Source organism: Cetorhinus maximus, chromosome 11, assembly GCF_964194155.1.
Source record: "Cetorhinus maximus chromosome 11, sCetMax3.hap1.1, whole genome shotgun sequence".
NCBI lineage: Eukaryota > Metazoa > Chordata > Chondrichthyes > Lamniformes > Cetorhinidae > Cetorhinus > Cetorhinus maximus.
The window spans coordinates 9,834,132-9,853,935 of record NC_135889.1 but is presented as its reverse complement, the minus strand read 5'-3'; the positions used below and the strand labels follow the sequence as shown (position 1 = coordinate 9,853,935).

The window sequence follows — 19,804 nt, the reverse complement described above, 5'->3', positions numbered from 1 at the left end:
CACCAGGTTTGTGCACATTTTACCATTTAGGGTTTGAGTGACATGCATCAGTATTTCTTATTTTACTGATTAGTGTAAAAATGTGTGCCAACTTGTACACCTATTCAACCAACATGTCAGACTGTATTTTATTTTAATATTACCTTGTGCATTCTGAAGGCATTGCCCTAGGTGGATACAATTCCACTGGTGAAATCAGTCTTCTATTCTACTTTATGTGCCACTTCCACTTGAGTGATGCAAACAGGTTGGCTATGTAGTCGCATTCTCTAATTTAGTTGTCAATGCAGTTCTATTATTTAATTTTTTTTTCTTCATTCTTTCATGGGATGTGAGCATTGCTGGCAAGGCCAGGATTTGTTGCCCATCCCTAATTGCCCATGAGTTAGGTGACTTGTTTGGCCATTTGAGGGCAGTTCAGAGTCAGCCACATTGCTGTGGGTCTGGAGTCACATGTAGGCCAGACCAGGTAAGAACAGCAAATTTCCTTCCCTAAAGGACATTCGTGAACCAGATGGGTTTTTGCAACAATCAATGATGGCTTCATGGTCACCATTACTGAGACCAGCTTTATATTCCAGATTTATTAATTGAATTTGAATTCCACCAGATGCTGAGGTGGGATTTGAACCCTTGTCCCCCAAAGAATTAGCCTGGGCCTCTGGATTACTCATCCAGTGACATTACCACTATGCCACTGTTTCCCCCTAAAAAATATTAAATATGTAATATTATAAATTTCCATTTCTTATTTATATTGAGGACTATAAAAATGTCACACTAAGTACAGCTTCTCCCCAGTGCAGATGCTGCCAATCCACTGATGGCTGGTGGGCGTAAACACAGCATAACACGTTTACATGCATAATTCCATGCCAGATTTTTAAAATATTTGTTCATAGGATGTGGCGTCGCTGGCTAGGGCAGCATTTATTGCCCACCCTTAATTGCCCTTGTTCAGAGGGTACTTAGTCAACCACATTGCTGTCAGTCTGGAGTCACCTAACCCTAACCCTAACCCAGACCAGGTAAGGGCGGCAGATTTCCTTCCCTAAAGGACATTAGTGAACCAGATGGGTTTTTACAACAATTGGCAATGGTGTCATCGTCAGACTTTTAATTCCAGATATTTTTTTATTGAATTCACATTTCACCACCTTCCATGGTGGGATTCGAATTCGGGTTCCAGAGCATTACCCTGGGTCTCAGGAACACCAGTCCAGTGACAATACCACTATGCCACTTCCTCCCCCCAAAGATGTGGAAATATAAAATTCAAGGCAGAATACATGACTTAAATTTGGGATTCAGTTACATCTCTCCAACCTAGTCCATTTATCTCCCACCCCCTAATCCCACTTCACCTGAAGGTTACACTTGATCTTCAATTCCGTGGCGATTAACACATCTCCTCACTCCCCAAAGCCAGTCCACCATCTGCAAGGCACAAGTCAGGGGTGTGATGGGATACCCACCACTTGCCTGGATTAGTGCAGCTCCATCAACACCGAAGAAGCTCGATAGCCATCCAGGACAAAGCAGCCTGCATGATTGGCCACCATTTTCAACATTCACTCCCTCCATCACCAACGCACAGTAACAGCAGTGTGTGCCATCTACAAGATGCACTGCAGAAACTCACCAAAGCTGTTTCACAGTACCTTCTAAACCCGTGACCTCTACAACTAAGAAGGGCAAGAGCAGCAGATGCATGGGATCACCATCACCTGCAAGTTCCCCTCCAAGCCACTCACTATCCTGACTTGGAACTATATCGCTGTTCCTTCACTGTTGCTGGGTCAAAATCCTGGAACTCCCTTTCTAACAGATGTGGCTTTACCTACACCACATGGACTGCAGCGGTTCAAGAAGGTGGCTCACCACCACCTTAGGGATTAGGGATGGACTATAAAAATGCTGGCCCAGCCTGTGACGCCCACATCCCATGAAAGAATATATAAAATAATTTATGTGTACAGTGCTGCAGGAGAATAACAAAGATTTTCCATAGTGTTACACGTGGTATGATCGAGTTCAAGTGTTGTCTTTGGATGACATGGATTAGAAGCCGGGAGGTGCTTGAGCCAGAACGTGAAACCATAATTCAGTCATCATTTTAAAACAAGACATTTTGCTCTTTTTTATATTTCCATGGGCACATCGTGGGATGACAGGTTTACTGAGGCATTTTCAACTTTTAATGTTGATATAGGAACTGATAGTGGAAACAATTGACATTTAGAAACAATATTAATGGATCACTGCACTCATCAAAAAACAATATACTTGACTGTTTTTCTGAGGAGGAAACATTCTGCTGCTTTCTTTCTTGCCTGATGGAGAAGAGGGCTACTGCTTAATGTATGTACAACTGTGGAGAGTGTTAAATGCGGAAGAATGCTAATGCTATCTGTCACTTCGCAGTGGCTGACGTTACAGGATTTGCACCTCAGTTGGCTGCTGACAAGTGTTAATCTGCAAATGACACTTCTATAGGATTCTGAGTCAGAAGAATTCATCATTGGACCTGAGAATTCTATTATACCCGCTTTGGGAACTGGTCCACGGTATAAAATCATAGAATGGTTACAGCACAAAAGGAGGCTGTTTGGCTCATCGTGTCTGTGTCAGCTCTCTGCAAGAGCAACTCAGCTATTACGACCCCCTCTCCCTTTCGCCATAGCCCTGTGAATTTTTTCTCTTCAGGCACCTGTACAATTCCCATTTGAAAGCCACGATTGAATCTGCCTCCACCACACTCTCAGGCAGTGCTTCCCAGATCCTAACCACTCATTGTGTAAAAAAAGTCTCTTGCCAATGCAATATGGCCACCAATCCCCATTTTTGCATGCGCACTGGTCTGCGCATGTGCAGAAAGCCTATGACACCCCCTCATAGCCTCTACAACATAAATTGAATCTCTTTTAAAATATAACTTATGAACTCAACGTCAACAGTTTTGTCACATGCCTAATTGCTCACACCAGTAAACTTCAGCGACATTCCTCTTGTTCCCATATATATACGATTAAGAAATGAGAAAGCTAAAGATCTCACACTGATCCCTGGGGTTAACCACTACCTACAGTCCACCAATCCACATAACATGCACTTTGCTGCTCCTTTTTGCTTTGTGCCCCTAACCGTCCTTCTATTCACACCGCTACATTTCATTTAATACCATGAATCTTCATTTGTTATGATTATTTTGCACTGATGAGTGGAGACTTTGACTGTAGGGCCAATCAATAAAACTAGGAGCTCTGTCGCTCGCAATGACGTCATGGAGTTTGAAGCAAACGCAGCCAAAAAAAAAAGTTTTCCCTCATGTCACCGTTGGTTGTTTTGACGATCACCTTAAATCGGTGTCCTCTGGTTCTCGATCTTTCCACCAACAGGAGCAATTTCTCTCCAGCTACTCTGTCCGGACCCCCCATAATTCTGAATACTGTCACAGATTGAGCCTACAAATCTCCATGGTTGTGTATTGTAGCTGCTTTGGTTTCATTGCAAGGTAAAACCTGAGACTTTGGAAAGGAAAGCTGCAGTATTTTTTTGTGCAGTTTGTCCAGCATCCGGTTATAGTATAATTATTAGATTGCATGCCTCGCACTGCTTCACACAGTGATGGGGGATAACATTGGTTAATACTAAGCTGTATTTGTGCAGTACAATCTTTTATATTTTCCACACACCAGTATAATTGGCATCTGTTGAAGAAAGTTGCTTCTGGTGGAAGCCGACGTAAACTGCAGTTATCTTAGATTCTGGCGTCATAAACCAGTATAAACAATGTAAACCCTACAGGGCAAATCTAGGAAAGTGAGTAGCCTAGGTATCTCGTAATACCTAAAAAGAGAAATTCCCCATCAGATTTCTGTCCTCTCCTAATATCAGTAACTCCTTGATAGGGCGTACCTACATTGGTGTTTGGCATCCTGTTACCTAAGTTGGCATTATTCAGTTATGACTGGTAACTTATTGAACCACAGTGGGCATGATAACTGATTCTGGTCTTGCCATCATCATTGGATAGAAGTTACCAGCAGCACCTCTATGAACTTTGTCCTTCCCTGGCTCGGGGATATTGAGACCAATTTTAATGCTTCAACTGCCTGACTGAAATCAGCTAACACAGATCTGATTTCCACTTAGGACCTTCCTGGTTTGTATGATTCAATAGGTCATACATGTACCCAAGTAGGTCATTTGCACCAATGTAATAATATCTATATTCAGTCTACAAAAGCATGTCTAGGTGAGCCACAGGAGAATTGCTGGTGCTTGTGCGTTGAGTTCCTAGCTTGAGGATGGAACGAAAGAGGTGGTAGAAGAAAGGCTGGAATGCATTCTTCAAGGTTTTGCATCCAGCATTCGGGTTCTGACCATTTGTCTGCTATGACTCAGTTGATGGCACCCTTGTTGAATGAGAAGATTGTAAATTCAAGTCCCACTCCAGAGAGTTGAGCACTAAATCCAGGCAGACACTCCAGTACAGTACTACTGAGGGAGTGATGCATTATTGGATGAGATGTTAAACAGAGGCCTTGTCTGCCTTGCTGAGAGGATGTTTCAGATCCCACGGTACTATTTCAGAGAGGAGCAGGAGATCGCGTTCTCCCCAGTGCCTTGGCCAATATTTATCCCTACATCAGCCTCACAAAAGCAGATTATCTGGTCATGATTACATTGCTGTTTGTGGGAGCTTGCTGTGCACAAATTGGCTGCAGAGGTTTCCTACATTACAACAGTGACTGCACTTCAAAAGTACTTAATTGACTGTGAAGTGCTTTGTGATGTCCTGAGGTCATGAAAAGCACCATCCGATCTTATACACTCGCCTGAGAGGGTCTCATCCCAAAAACGGCATATCCAACAGTGCAGCACTCTCTCAGTACTGCATTAGCCTTGATTTTTGTGATCAGGTCCTGGAGTGCGACCTGAACCCAAAGCCCTTCTGACTTGGAGGCTGGAGTGCTAACCACTGTGCCATGGCTGACACACATGATGGGAAGAATGGCAGTGAGAATACAGTGGTGCTTTCAGATTTATAGAACAATTGTGTTTTGCAGACCTGTTCCTGAGTAGCACAGCATCATGCACCATTTGTAGATTGTGCGCAGGAATTGCTGAAGCCCATATTCCTTGCAGCAGTTCTTGCCAACGTACTTTCCTGCAGCCTGTCAGCTTCTGGTAATGTCAGCAGGGTGTCTCTCTGAAGAACATATGGTGAGGAAAGAAACAAAATAATAAGACCAGAAGACATAGGAGCAGCAGTAGGCCACTTGGCCCATCGAGTCTGCTCTGCCATTTAATGAGATCATGGCTGATCTGACAACCCTCAACTCCACTTTCCTACCTTTTCCCCATAACCCTTGATTCCCTACTAACAAAAGTAATAGTGAAAAACCAGGAAAGAACTTAAATATCGGCAGATAATTTCAAATACTCTATGAAACATGCTGCTGAGGAACTGTGGAAATGTCAAGCTTCCAAAGTAACTGGCTAGTTTAAGGGTGGATAAATATTTTTGCAGTTTTAATCAACTAGCTTTGTGACCAAGAAGAAATCTAGCTTAATTTTTCTTAAGATTCCACAGGATAGGACAAGTTGCATGTGTGGCAGGTGGAAAGGATGGGTTTCATAAAGTACTTTGTTTTATTCTGTCACGGGTTGTGGGAGTCACTGGCAAGGCCAGCAGTTGTTGCCTGTCCTTAATTGCCCTTGAACTGAGTAATTTGCTTGGCCATTTCAGAGGGCAGTTGAGAGTCAACCTCTGTGGATCTGGAGTCACATGTAGGCCAGACCAGGCAAGGATGGCAGATTTCCTTCCCTAAAGGACATTGATGAACCAGATTGGTAATTACATCAATTGATGATAGTTTCACGGTCACCATTACTGAAGCTAGCTTTCACTTCCAGATTTTATTCATTGAATTTAAATTACACCAGCTGCCGTGGTGGGATTTGAATCCAGAGCATTAACCTGGGCGTCTAATCCAGTGACATCACCACTATAACATTTCCCCTTGATTCTTTTTTCCATACTTGTTTAATAAAACAACTGAGGTTAGACACAAGTAGGGTTAGAAATGCTGAATTATTTTAATACTAGGAAGAGTTATTGTGGTTTTTGTTTTTGTTTTTTGTGATTTATTTGGGCTCTTGGTAAGGTTTGCCCGCAGGACATGCATTAGAAATAGGTTCATTGAAATTAGAAGAGGCCATTTAGCCCCTCAAGCCTGTTCTGCCATTCGGTGAGATCATTGCTGGTCTGTGTCCTAACTCCACATATAAACTAACTCAATATTTAAAAGTGTAGAAATTAATCAAAGTAGTGGGAATCTTTTTTTAAACTCCTTTTGCAAGCCTGCTACCCTTTCTCACCAACCAGCAACTTTCAATTATTTTTTCAACATCATTGCATTAGTCTGGTTTTCCGGTACCAATGAAACCAATTTCTCGAAGCAAGCTAACAATCAGTATTCAACCTGAAACCAAGCATCTTGGTTTGTTTGATTGTTTACTAATTGTGAATTCCTTTCCTCGCCCTGAAAAAAACTTGGCTTACTAATGAACCTTATTTTTGGTAAGCAACTCCTGCAGCCCCTTTGTGAGAATTTCATTAATATTCATTAAAAGTAGCTTCAGTCCAAAGGTGTCTTTTGATCATGTTTTATGCGTCTTGCCAAGCAATACAGTACAAGAACAGAAGTCCGCTCATCCACAAAATAATCACACTGTTAAGGATGCTTTTATAACTATATCTTTCATATCACTGTGAGAAGAAGTTTGCAACTTGTGATGTAACCCTGGAGTTGTGGTCCATTCTGACTTGAGTGGGAATATTTGCATTTAACAACATGTTTACTCCAGTTTGGGTAATGTAACAGCTACATACTGCTGATGCTGGAGATCTGAAATGAAAAACAAAGTCCTTGAAAAACTCAGCAGGTCTGGCAGCATCTGTGGAGAGAGAAATAGAGTTATTGTTTTGAGCGCAATATGACTCTTCAGAACTGAGGAGAGATAGAAATGTGATGGGCTTTATGCTGTTGAAGAAGGAGAGGGAGTCAGGTGGAGCAAAAGGGAAGATCAGGGATGGGTTGGAAGGCAGGAGAGATTAAATACCAAAGATGTCATGGAACAAAGGGCAAAGAGAATGGTAATGGCTAGAGCAAAGAAACAAAGCATAGGTCCAGAGTTGGTGTTAATAGCAGAATAAAGGTCAGCTCTGTCTGAAAGGAAGAACAAGACATAAGATACACACTTACAAAAAATATTAGAGGACAGAGTTCATGGTCTGAAGCTGTTGAACTCAATGATGAGTCCAGAAGGCTGTAAAGTGCATAATCGGAAGATGAGGTGCTGTTCCTCCAGAACAAAAACAAAAATACTTGGAAAAACTCAACAGGTCTGACAGCATCTGCGGAGAGGAACACAGTTAATGTTTTGAGTCCGTATGACTCTTCATACGGACTCAAAACGTTAACTGTGAACCTCTCCGCAGATGCTGTCAGATCTGCTGAGTTTTTCCATGTATTTTTATTTTTGTTTTTGATTTGGACTTCCAGCATCCGCATTTGCTTTTATCTTGCTGTTCCTCCAGCTTGCGTCAAACTTCACTGGAATACTGTAGCAGGCCGAGGACAGAAATGTTAACTCTGTTTCTCTCCCCGCAGATGCTGTCAGACCTGCTGAGTTTTTCCAGCACTTTCTATTTTTATTTTGGCTTTAAGCAGTGCCTGGAAGTTGATTTAAAAGTTTAGAAAGTGTAGGTACAAAGCTCCGTCTTGGCCATTAGAATTGTTGTTGCAACCTGGCAGTATAAATGAGATACTACCTGGCCAGAAATTATATTAAAATCACTGGCCACCGCATAAATGTATAATGTTATACATATATAAGGTTGGTTAATGTTTGGAGTTCCTCTAACACATGGCAAATACTTGGCAAAATGTATTCTATAAACCTCATTAGGTGGACCCTGTTAAATAGAGTTGTCATAATTCCATAATAAAGCAGTTAAAACCTGGATGGAGGATTTCTGTTACAGGTAAGCCACAACTATTCAGTTGGAACTCTGAAAATTTGTTTTATCTTTCAGCTGAGGATACCTAATATTTGCAATTTTTGATCATTAAAACATTTGAAATATCTGTCTCAGCCTTGATGCATGCTTTTGAGTTCCACCTGGTCCCTTCTGGATTTTCAGAATTCATTTGTTGTGTTTTTGTCTCATTGGCTGCTCATGCTTGAGTTCAGTATGTTTGTCTTGCTTGTTATCTTGACCTGCCTGTGTTGCTTTTCTTTTTCTCTTAGTGGTGCCATCGTCAAATCATCATGATCCATGTCAACTGAGGGTGGCTCTGTGGTAGCACTCCTGCCTCTGAACCAGAAGGTCTTGGGGAGGTGGGGTTGTGGGGTGGGGTGGGGGGGGAGTCCAGAGACTTAAACACATATAATTAGGCTGGCACTCTCACTGCAGTATTGAGGAAGTACTGCACTGTCAGAGGTGCCACCTTTTGGATGAGGTGTTAAAATGAAGCCCCATCTGCCCTCTGTAATGGACCCGCAAGTTTCCATGGCACTATTAGAAAAAGAGCTAGGGAGTTCTCCTGGTGTCCTTGCCAGTATCCCTCAACCAGCATCCCGAACCCAGATTGTCTGGTTATCATCACATTGCTGTTTGTGGGACCTTCCAGTGTGCAATCTGGCTGCTGTGTTTCCTACATTAAAACATTTGACTTTACTTGAAAAGTACTTTTTTGGCTCCATAGCGCTTTGGGAAAACCTGAGATCACGAAAGGTGCTGTATTATTGAAAGCCCTTCTTTTTTTTTCTAACCTGGCTCCCATTTATTTTTCTAATAGCCAGCCTATAACCATACAGAGCCTAGTTGAAGCTGACCTTGTGTTAGCTGCAGTGCTCTGGAATCTGCCTCATTTAAATTGCAGTGAGGGTTTCAGAGTGTTGTTGAAGATATCAAAATTTGGCATTGCAGTTTTAATATCCTGACTATGGTTCATCTTCAGTGATCGAGCCAAGACCAGTCTACATGTGGCTTTGGGACATTACCTGAAACAGTCCATGTCCAAATGTAGCAAGACCTGGACAATATCCAGGCTTGCGCTGACAGGGGGCAAATAACATTTGTGTCACACAAGTACCAGGCAATGACCATCTCCAACTAAAGAGAGTGTAACCATTGCCCCTTGACATTCAATCACAGAATCTTAATGGCACAGAAGGTGGCCATTCAGCCCATCAAGTCTGCACCGGCTCTCCAAATGAGCATTATGACCTTGTGCCATTGCCCTTCCTTTTCCCCACACCCTTGCACATTGTTTGTATTCAAATTATCAGCTAATGCCCTCTTGAATGCCTCGATTGGACCTGCCTCCACTACACTTCCAGGCAATGCATTCCAGACCCGAACCATTTGTTGTGTGAAAACGTTTTTTCTCACGTCACACTTACTTCTTTTGCAAATCACTTTAAATCTGTGCCCTCTCGTTCTTGATCCTTTTACGAGTGGGAACAACTGCTCCCTATCTACTCTATCCAGCCCCTCATGATTTTGAACATTTCTATCAAACCTCCTCTCACCCTTCATCTCTCCAAGAAGAGCAGTCCCAACCTCTCCAACCTATCCTCATAGCTGAAGCTTCTCACACCTGGAACCATTCTTGTAAACCTCTTCTGCACTCTCTCCAATGTGTTCACATCCTTCCTATAATTTGGTGCCCAGAACTGTACACAATATTCCAGCTGAGGTCTAACGAGTGTCTTATACAAATTCAGCATAACCTCCTTGCTCTTGTATTCTATGCCCCTATTAATAAAGCCCAGGATACTATATGCTTTATTAACTGCTCTCTCCACCTGACCTGCCACCTTCAATGATCTATGCACATATACACCCAAGTCTTTCTGCTCCTGCACCTCCGTCAAAATTTCACCCCTTATTTTATATTGTCTCTCCATGTTCTTCCTACCAAAATGGATCATCTCACACTTCTCCACATTGAACTTCATCTACCCACTCCACCATCTTGTCTATGTCCTCTTGAAGTTCCACACCATCCTCCTCACATTTCACAACACTCCTATCATCCGCAAACTTTGAAATTGCCCCCTGCATACCAAGATCTAGATCATTAATATATATCAGGAAAAGCAAGGGCCCTAATACCGACCCCTGGGGAACTCCACCACAAATCTTCCTCCAGCCCAGAAAATATCCATTGACCATTACTCTCTACTTCCTATTTTTCAGCCAATTTTGTATCCACGTTGCTACTGCCCCTTTTATTCCATGAGCAATAACTTTTCTCTCAAGCCAGTTGTGGGGCACTGTGTCAAATGCCTTTTCAAAGTCCATGTACACCACATCAACAGCATTACCCTCATCAACATTTTCTGTTACCTCTTCAAAAAACTCCAGCAAGTTAGTTAAATACAATGTCCCCTTTAGAACTCCATGCTAGCTCTTCCTTATCAACCCACATTGTGTTACCATCGCTGAATCTCCCACTATTAACATCCTGGAGGTTACCATTGATCAGAACCTGAACTGGACTAGCCATATAAATACTGTGGCTACAAGAGCAGGTCAGAGGCTAGGAAACCTGCAGTGAGTAACTCACCCCTGACTCCCCAAAGCCTGTCCATTATCTACAAGGCACACATTAGGAGTGTGAGATGGAATATTCTCCACTTGCCTGGATAAGTGCAGTTCCAACAACACTCAAGAAGATTGACACAGTCCGGGACAAAACAGCCCGCTTGATTGGCAGCACATCCAGAAACATTCACTCCCTCTACCATTGATGCACAGTGGCAGCAGTGTGTAGCATCTACAAGGTACACTGCAAGAACTCACCAAGGTTACTCAGACAGCACCTTCCAAGCTCACGACCACTACCATCTAGAAGGACAAGGACAACTGATGCTTGGGAACTCCAAGCCACTCACCATCCTGGCTTCGAAATATATCCCTGTTCCTTCACTGTTGTTGGGTCAAAATCCTGAAACTCCCTCCTTAACAGCACTGTAGGTGTACCTACACCACTGGGACTGCAGCAGTTCAAGAAGGCAGCTCACCAGCACCATCTCGAGGGCAATTAGGGATGGGCAATAAATGCTGGCCTAGCTAGCGACGCCCACGAATGAATAAAAAATAACCTTTAGCGGTGTGAAGGAAAACCGTCCTTTACGCTGTAATTCTGCCTGCTAGAGACACGAGCGCTACCTTATTTGTAACACAGCCGTGTGCTTTCAGAATTGTGCTCCCTCAGCATTGTCTAATCTAAATCTAAAATAACATCCTTCAGTATTTGCAAATTAGTAATTCTCTTTTCAAAGCAGAAAAAACCCGACTGCAATGAAAACTGAAAACCTTGTAATGCCAATAGGGATATAATATAGGACATTAACAAAACATTCTGCAATTATATTGCCCCTTCAATATAGAGAAATGTCCTAAAGTACTTCACGGAGACATAATCAGCCGGAAATGGATGCTGAGACAAAGGGGATGTTAGGAGGGTGATAAAGTTTTGGTTTTAAAGAAGGAATTAAAGGATGAGAAGGAGGGACTGTGAAGGAATTCCAGAGCATGGGTTTACAGAGATTAAAGAGATGGCTACCAATGGTGGAGCAAAAGGGAGGTGGGTTCACAAGGGGTCGGTGGAGCAGAGAGTTTGAGTGGGGTGTGGTTATATGGCTTGAGGAGTTTGTGGAGATAATGACGGGGACAGGGAGGGGGTTGTGGTCGGCAAGATCAAGAAGGGATTTAAACCTGAGAGTAAGAAATTTAATTTTGAGGTGTTGGGGACTGGGAACTGATGTTGGTCAGCAAGGACAGGGGTAAGCGATACATGGACTAGGAAATAATTACATCTCCTGGCAGGGTGTGATGCTTTTGCAGTCCTATTCACACAATATTAACGTAGTAAGCCCATGGTTTTAAGGATGTGTGAAGTTTACAGTCTTGCTTAATGTAATTGCTTTATGTTTTGTCCTGTACGCCAATAACCTTTTGTTTTATGAGAAAAGACTTTGTGTTAGGAATTTCCCATGAGGATGAGATTGCAACAAATCGACTTGATTTGATTGCCTGCTGGTGAAGTTAGCTAACAGGCTTGCGAACATTCAGAGACCACCAAATCTGCTGCACATATGGTTTCTTTAAAAAGAAATATTTAACTACATATTCTGGGTACAATAGTTTGTTACATTTCGGCTTTGGGTGATGTAAGCTTTCTCAGCATAGACCAGGAGTATTTGTTCTTTAAAAAATTTTTTCTTTTGTTTTCTGTTTATAAAACTGTTTGGGTTCTCCTTTAATATCTTCGTTCTTACTTTCTGTCCTTTTTTAAAATTGCTTTACTTTGCTCAGTGAAATATTTCCTTTATCATCTAGTGACAAGGAGATCTGGTTTCTGCACAACCTGTTGGAATTTAGAATTACCTAAACTAAATAAAAGGTTTTGTCATGTTACAAAAGCAATTGCAACAAATAAAGAGTAATGAAAATACGGAAAGGGGCAGGCATTCATTTTGTTTACTCAGACTCTAAATTATTTCCTGTTCCCATTCCAGTAATTGCTGGAAGTTCTTGGGAAAATAGATCGCATAAATGCTGGATAGTTACCAGTATATTTTTTTCAATGGCTTTTTGTCATGGTTAGTGGTGAAAAATGAATATTTTAAGGTAAATTTTTAAATTTAATACATTCCTCACTTGAGTCACAGTGCAGGACGTTTGCAAAAGGGACACCAGATGACTTGGTAGCTGATTTACATTTTTTCCTATGTCCCTGTAGCTTGGTATTTCCCTTGATGGCATCTCCAAGATTAGTAATTCATCATATGTGTGATTTAGAAGTGTACTAAACACCTCTTCCCTACAGAATCTTTTTGTCACTCAGTGACATGCCACTGGAGGGTTGACCCCTCCAATTGCTAGGGAATGCCTACCTGGCTCTGGCAATGTGAAAAAATCTTACCTGACCTTCAAGGACGCCTTAACTTGAGTTCTTATTGAAACATTTAAGATCATGAGGGAACTTGACAGGGTGGATGCTGAAAAGATGTTTCATCTTGTGGGAGATACTAGAACGAGGGGGACATGGTTTGAAAATAAGGTCTCTCATTTAGGACAGAGATTAAAAGAAATTTTTTCTCTCTGAGGATTGTGAGCATGTGGAATTCTCTTCCCCAGAGAGCAGTAGAGGCAGGGTCATTGAATATTTTTGTGGCTGAGTTAGATTCTTGATTAACAAGGCAGTCAAAGGTTATGGGAGTAACAGGAAAGTAGAGTTGAGGCCACAATCAAATCAGCCATGATCTTATCAAATGACGGAGCAGGCTCAAGGGGCTGAATGGCCTACTCCTCCTGATTCATATGTTAATATGTAACATTTACAGTGTCTGTACACAACTTGGGCATCATCTTCAGTAGGCATTAAGCGGCTTTTAATTACAAATATATCTGACTTTTCTTTCACTGAATCTCTTGGTAATGAATGAAGCTCTAAAAATGCTGTGAGTCTCAGCCTATTAATAAGGAACTTTTTAAACTCTGGAGATCTTTTGTTTTGAGAAAAAAAATATTTATTTAAATTTCTTTCAGAATATCAGTAATATTTTGTATCCTAGCATTCAGTTCTTATTGGGTGCATATTACATTAAGGGAATTTCAGTAATTTTCCCACAAGCCTTGCTGTGTTATTTCACATGTTTTAATGCCTTTCATTATTTTTATGTTTAAAATCTTTTCTTTGGCAGTAGGATTATATTAACACACAGTTTTCAATCTCATCGAGGGTAGGTTGATTGAAAGCCACTTTCTCACTTGGTTAAAATTGTTTGTATATAAACTTCTAAATGATATGAAAAAAAAAGTGCAATGCAATAGAAATATGGATTTTATTGCACTGGTTCTGAATGCAGCATGTCTAGCAATCTAGCATGTATAATTCCTGAAGGAAGTGAGTTTCTAGTCTTTGACACTTGAAAATAATCTGGTTTGTAATACTGCAGCATGCCCTGAGATTTTCTTGGTCTCCTCAGTGTAAATGCAGAGAGAAAAACATGTAGGGGAAAGTTTAACTCAACAGAGAAGGGAGGAGGAACATTATAGAAAATGTATTTTGCCATGTAAAACTTATTTGTCCTCCACCCTTCTCAGTTTCCAACTTGTAATCTAAAAGGCTTAACGAGCGATTCTACAGTGCGGGAGATCAGACACTGCAGTACTCCAATTCTGGCTTCATCTAACATACATGTGCATTTTCTACAGCACCAAGTCTGAGGTTTTCTCTCTGTAGCTCTGTTAGTGTAGGCATGACTTTGTTACATCCTGGACTCATCTATTCCATTGCTTTCCTAGCCAGCTTCCCCTTTTCCATCCTCCCTAAATTTGAGCTCATCCAGAATTCTGTTGCCCATATCCATCCATACCTCACTGATCTACATTGACTCTCGGTCCAGCAGTGCCTCCGTTTTTAAATACCCATCTTTTTTAGCCAAATCCCTCCATGGTCTCATCCCTCTGTATCTCAGTAACTTCCTCCAGTCCTCCATGATCTCTGCGCTCTTCGAATTCTGACCTCCTATTTGTCCCCAGTTTTAATCCCTCCACCATCAGTGGCTGTGTCCTCAGCTGCCTTGCTCCTGAAACCTGGAATTGCCTCTTGAAACCTCTCCATCTTTTTAAATGCTTTTGATCATCTGTCCCAGTATCTCCTTATGTGGCTTATGTTAGATTTTGTCTGATGATCTCTGAAGTATGAGAAAGTGGGTCTTTCACTAAACATTCTGAAAACTAAAGTCATCTCCCAAGCAGCTTCCTCAACACAACATCTTCCCCCATCAGCTAAGATCAACGGTGAGATCCTGGAAAATGCAGATACTTTTCCAGATCTTGGGAGCTTTCCCTTGACGAAAGCAGACATGGATGACAAAATTCATCATCGCCTCCAATGTGCCTGCTCAACCTTCGGCCATCTGAGGAGAAGAGTATTTGGGGACCTGGATCTCAAACCCAAGACTTAGGTCATGGCTTACTGAGTAGCAGTGATCCTGACATTTGTATATGCTTCGGAGACTTGAACAGCCTCCGGCGGAGAAGTACCATCAGTGGATAAGTACCATCAGTGGATAAGTACCACCAGTTGTACCTTTGCAAGATCCTCCAAATCCAGTGACAAGAAAGATGGTCCAACAGCAGCGTCCTCTCCCAAGCCAGCTTGACCAGCACCAAGGTGTGAATCACTCAGAACCAGCTCTGTTGGGTAGGACATGCCGTTTGTATGCCTGACACCGGATTCCTGAAGCAACTGCTCTACTCTGAACTCAGTCACTGCAGAAGACGTCCAGGAGGGCAGTGGAAACGCTTTAGGGATGTCCTCAAAGCATCCTTGAAGAGATCAAGCATCCCCACCGACTCGAGAGATCCTGACTTGTGACTGACCAAAATGAAGAAGGCCTATTCTGGAAGGCACTGAGCGCGTTGAGAGACTTCGTCGGGAACATGCAGAGGCAAAGTTGAGGTGTTGGAGAGAGTCTCCAAATAACTCAGCTACCCGACCTTCCAAGCATGTGGCAGAGTCTGTAGATCGTGCATTGAATCTACTGGCCATCTCAGAACCCATTGAACTAGAATGGCAGCAAGTCATTCTCGATCCCGAGGGACTGCCTAAGAACAAGAAGCCTGATAATCGCCCCTGTGAAGGGCTTGGGTGATTTACTACATTAAAGGCACAATTTAAATGCAAGCTGTTGTTAATTGTAGTGCCACCAGGACTCTGCCCGAGATCAGTTAACATGGACCCCAATCTTCCTCATTGGTTTCACCTCACACCAAACAACAGTAAGCAATAGGAGCAGCAGTCCTTCATTCAGTAAGATCTGATGGCTGCTCTGATTGTGGTCTCAGCTCCACTTTCCTGTCTGCCGCCCATGATCCTTCACTCCCTTGTAGATCAAAAATCTGTCTCGTTCAACCTTAAACGTATTTAGTGACCAGCCTCCACTGCTCGCTGGGGTTGAGAATTTCAAGGGTCAACGACCCTCTGAGAGAAGAAATTCCACCTCATCTCCATCTTAAATGGGAGACCCCTTACTTAAAACCTTGCCCCCTAATTTTAAATTCCCCCATGTGGGGAAACATCCTCTTGGAATCTCTCAACACACTAGACCGAGCCAACATCTCACCCTGGTATAACTTTTGGCTGGAGTAATTGGATGAGGAGCTTGAGTGCCAGTTTGTTGACCCTTGGGATTATTTTCTCAGTTTCAATGAAAATAGTTTCCTGCTTCATTGACTGAAGCCTTTGAAAAGCTTTTAATGTTGGAATCATGCAGGTAGTTGACATTTGTTGATACTCCCTATACGAATGGAGGCATTTTAAAATGAAACGGTTAATGCCTCTGCTGGAATATCTGAGCCAGGAGTTAGACTGCAAATTTTGCAGTAAATTGCTGGCTAGAGGTGATCACCGACAGAAAAAAAAACAGCAAGATTTGGGAGTCGGTGCAGCAAACGAGGAAAACCTCCATTTAATAGATTTTTTTTAAAAAAACGCTGCAGTTTAGCCCGAGTCCTGAGAAAATGTTGATCTTTGTCGCATTTGATTTGAAAAGTCCTTTCAGAGTTCATTCCAATTGGCGTGGAGGGAATCCAGGCCGGTGTTTGCAGCTTTCCCTCTCCCTCTCTCTCTCTCTCTCATCCTCCGCCCCCGGGAGTCGGTGCTTTCACACGCCGGGGCTGGCGCTCGCTTCCCTTGCTCATTGCCGAGATGCTGCGCTCGCCGCGAGCCCAGGGATCCGCTCTCAGTGCCCGGTGCCCTCGCCCCGCTCGCAGGCGGGCGATGCAACACTGAACCAAACCTCGTTTGCATCAATCTGCCAAGGGAAGGAGGGAATCAATGGCATTCAGTCACCAAGCTCTGGCTTTTCACACACCTGCCTCTGTCTCTGCGCTGCCTCCTGCATAGACTGGATTCACACACACGCGCTTAGGAGCATTCTGCTATTGCATGTTCCTCCACTCAGTGGGTCAGTGTCAGTGTTGGATGTTCCTCCACTGAGTGGTTCAGTGTTGGATGTTCCCCATTGAGCAGTCTAATGTTGGATGTTCCTCCAGTGAGTGGTCCACTGTTGAATGTTCCTCCATTGAGCAGCCTAGTGTTGGATGTTCCTCCGTTGAGTGGCCTACTGTTGGATGTTTCAGGTACAGACCAAGGTGGAAGGAGCCATGTACTTGCTGGACAATGAGCCCTACCCTGAGATGATGAAGAGGGGGACTCCTCAGAGGAAGACCGTCTACCGGATCTCCCTCACCCTGGTCAAACGGGAGGCAGCCACGGCCGAGGCTGGCAGCAAACCTTCACCTTCCCCCCGATCCGAGGGGGCTCCAGACAGGCCAGGCTGCCCCAGTGGCACCCACCAGCCCGGGAGCCAGTGCCCAGCTGAGTGTAGCGAAGCTGATGATGAATTTGAGCCACAAGCAAATCTTCGGAGCTTTCGGACCTTCAGCACTGGCCACCTGGAACTAGGCAGGCTGAAGGTGGCCAGGAGGTCCCGAGATCTGGGCTTCAAACTCAAGGACAATCCAACCAAAGACCTGGTCACGTTGAGGTGCAGAGATGGGACTTCAGCCAGACCAAGCAGCATGCTGGCGACGGTGGATGTGGAACTAAAGAACAAGAAAAATTGGACCCACTGCACTGAGAAGCTGGGGACAGGAGCTGAATCCAAGGAACAGGTTACTGGGACTACCAGTATCTCAAACGAGGGAAAGGACCAACAAGAAGGCAGATCTTGTACTGAAGGAAGTAAAAGAGGAGATCCGGCCAAAGCCCTTTGTGTGAAAGAGTTCTCAACACCTTTACAGTCCATTAATACGGAGGCACTTTATCCAAGGAAATCGCCAAGAGCAGGGGGCAAGTCAGCTTTGAGGAAAATTGAGACAACCATCAAGAGAGACTCGAATGATTCATTGAAGAGTCCTTTGGGGGACAAGGAGCTAATAACAGTGTCACCTCCTAGTTCAGAGGCTGATTCCTCTAAGCACATTGCTCCAAAAGGAGAACATGGTTTAATGTCTGTAGCCCCAGTAGTGGGCTCATCTCTGCCATCTGATTGTTCAACTATTTGCGTAGATGCCATCAAACAAACTCCCCCGACGTCTATGGCAACAGACAAGAGGCATCCAAGTTTACTCAGAAGAAGCTTCAGCTTCAGACACTGGAATGGAGAGCTAGTGAGGTTTAAAGCATTATCGAAGGAGAAATATCATGGCAGCTCCAGCTGTCTCTCTGGCGTGGAGACTGGAAGCGAATTCAAAGTCCAAAAGCCTGAGTCTTACTATGGGGAACCTTTAACAAATGAGAAGCGGAACACCTTAGATGTTGGGGAAGTGCTGAATAAAACGGATCCACTCTCCGAGCCTGGACGGTGGGAGCGGGGAAAACGAAAGAACAGGACTTTAGACAACAGTGACATTCACAAGCTTTCTGAAAACTTAGAGATGGGGAGGGATGGCTTTTTAACAGGTGCTGTGAGGTCCAGTTCCCAGGAGCACAAACTCTTCAGGTTTTTTAGTGGCATTTTCTCAAAGCGTGATGGTACTTCAACACCTGTTACAAGTCCTTATGGAAAATCACACCGGGATCATGTTGCCAAATCCAAAGGATATGCTCGCAGCCAGAAGAAGGGAGTACCGGCCTTAGAGCAGTCTAGCAGTGAGAGCATTGATGAAAATATTTCTCAAAACGGTATGGCATTGATAGTGTTCTGCTCTTTGATGAAACTGTGTAAAGCCTGATAGCTTAGACGTTTTCTGAAAATTTGATCAGTAGCTTTGCTATAACCCAGCGAGTCCTCAAAAATAAATAGGTAGAGGACTTGCCACTGGGTCACAAAGCAGAAAATTAATGAATGGTTCACTGGGGTCATGTATTAGTGTAGGTGGAAAACAATGAATTCATGACATACGTTATTGTGCTGTGTTTAAGTTAGTTTGGAGGGAATGTTAATAACTGGTGATGGTTGATTGACACTGAAGTGGCAAGTTGAGGTGTTTTCTACCATAGCATGAGGGCTTTTAGCTCTGAACATGCAAGCCCCTAATAGATTGGATGCAGTTCCCTTTTAGAAGAAGGGAAAAACCAAGACAATTAGCTTTGAGTTGGCAGTTACATTATGTGTATTCAGCAATCCACATGATGGGTGCTGGAAAGGTTGTAACTGCAGGATGGAAAAATATGTTAAGTGTGGTATTACGCAAGCAGCAGAAGACATCAATTTTATGAAATTATATGGAGGTGTATTTCATTTTACTGCATTTGTCTGGGTTTCAACTACACAAAGCATTAACTTGGTGCATGAAATACTTGAGATAGAAATAATTGCCTTGTGAGTTGAGTTTTTATTGTTATTTTGCCTAGAAATTAGAATGGTGTACATTACTGTTTGGCCCTTGTTTGTTGGACAGCTTTTATAGCTGTGAGACATTGTCATCATTGGCATTGTCATTATAGTTGTAATCCTGTCATCATTACAAAAAATTGCTCAATTTGAATGTTTTAAATTATGTTTGAAATGTATAGGATCTTGAAACTTCAAAATATGCTCTCCTTCCACCCAACAATGTTTTTGTTTTAAATCTGCCCTTTATGTGTTGCACACTCTTTTCTGCAGTCTTTACCTTGTAGGTATAATCATAATTGACTTTAAGAAATACAAATGGGTTTATGGTTGCCAGGTATTAATTAAATATGCGTTTTTGAAA

The 19,804-nt window shown here is 42.9% G+C and overlaps 1 protein-coding gene across 3 annotated transcripts in view; it reads left to right on the top strand.

The window, feature by feature from the left end:
* Positions 1-19,804, top strand: part of agap1 (ArfGAP with GTPase domain, ankyrin repeat and PH domain 1) — a 662,670-nt gene that overhangs the window by 203,333 nt on the left and 439,533 nt on the right. The window contains exon 1 of one of the 3 annotated variants that reach the window (XM_078551513.1): positions 16,812-18,788. The exons of 1 other annotated variant lie outside the window; for it this stretch is intronic. In XM_078551513.1, the coding sequence (XP_078407639.1) occupies positions 17,234-18,788 (1,555 nt within the window). In that variant the 5' untranslated portion in view covers positions 16,812-17,233. Of the gene's footprint in view, positions 1-16,811; positions 18,789-19,804 lie in introns of those variants that run through there. One more of the 3 variants, XM_078551514.1, reaches the window with a different exon arrangement.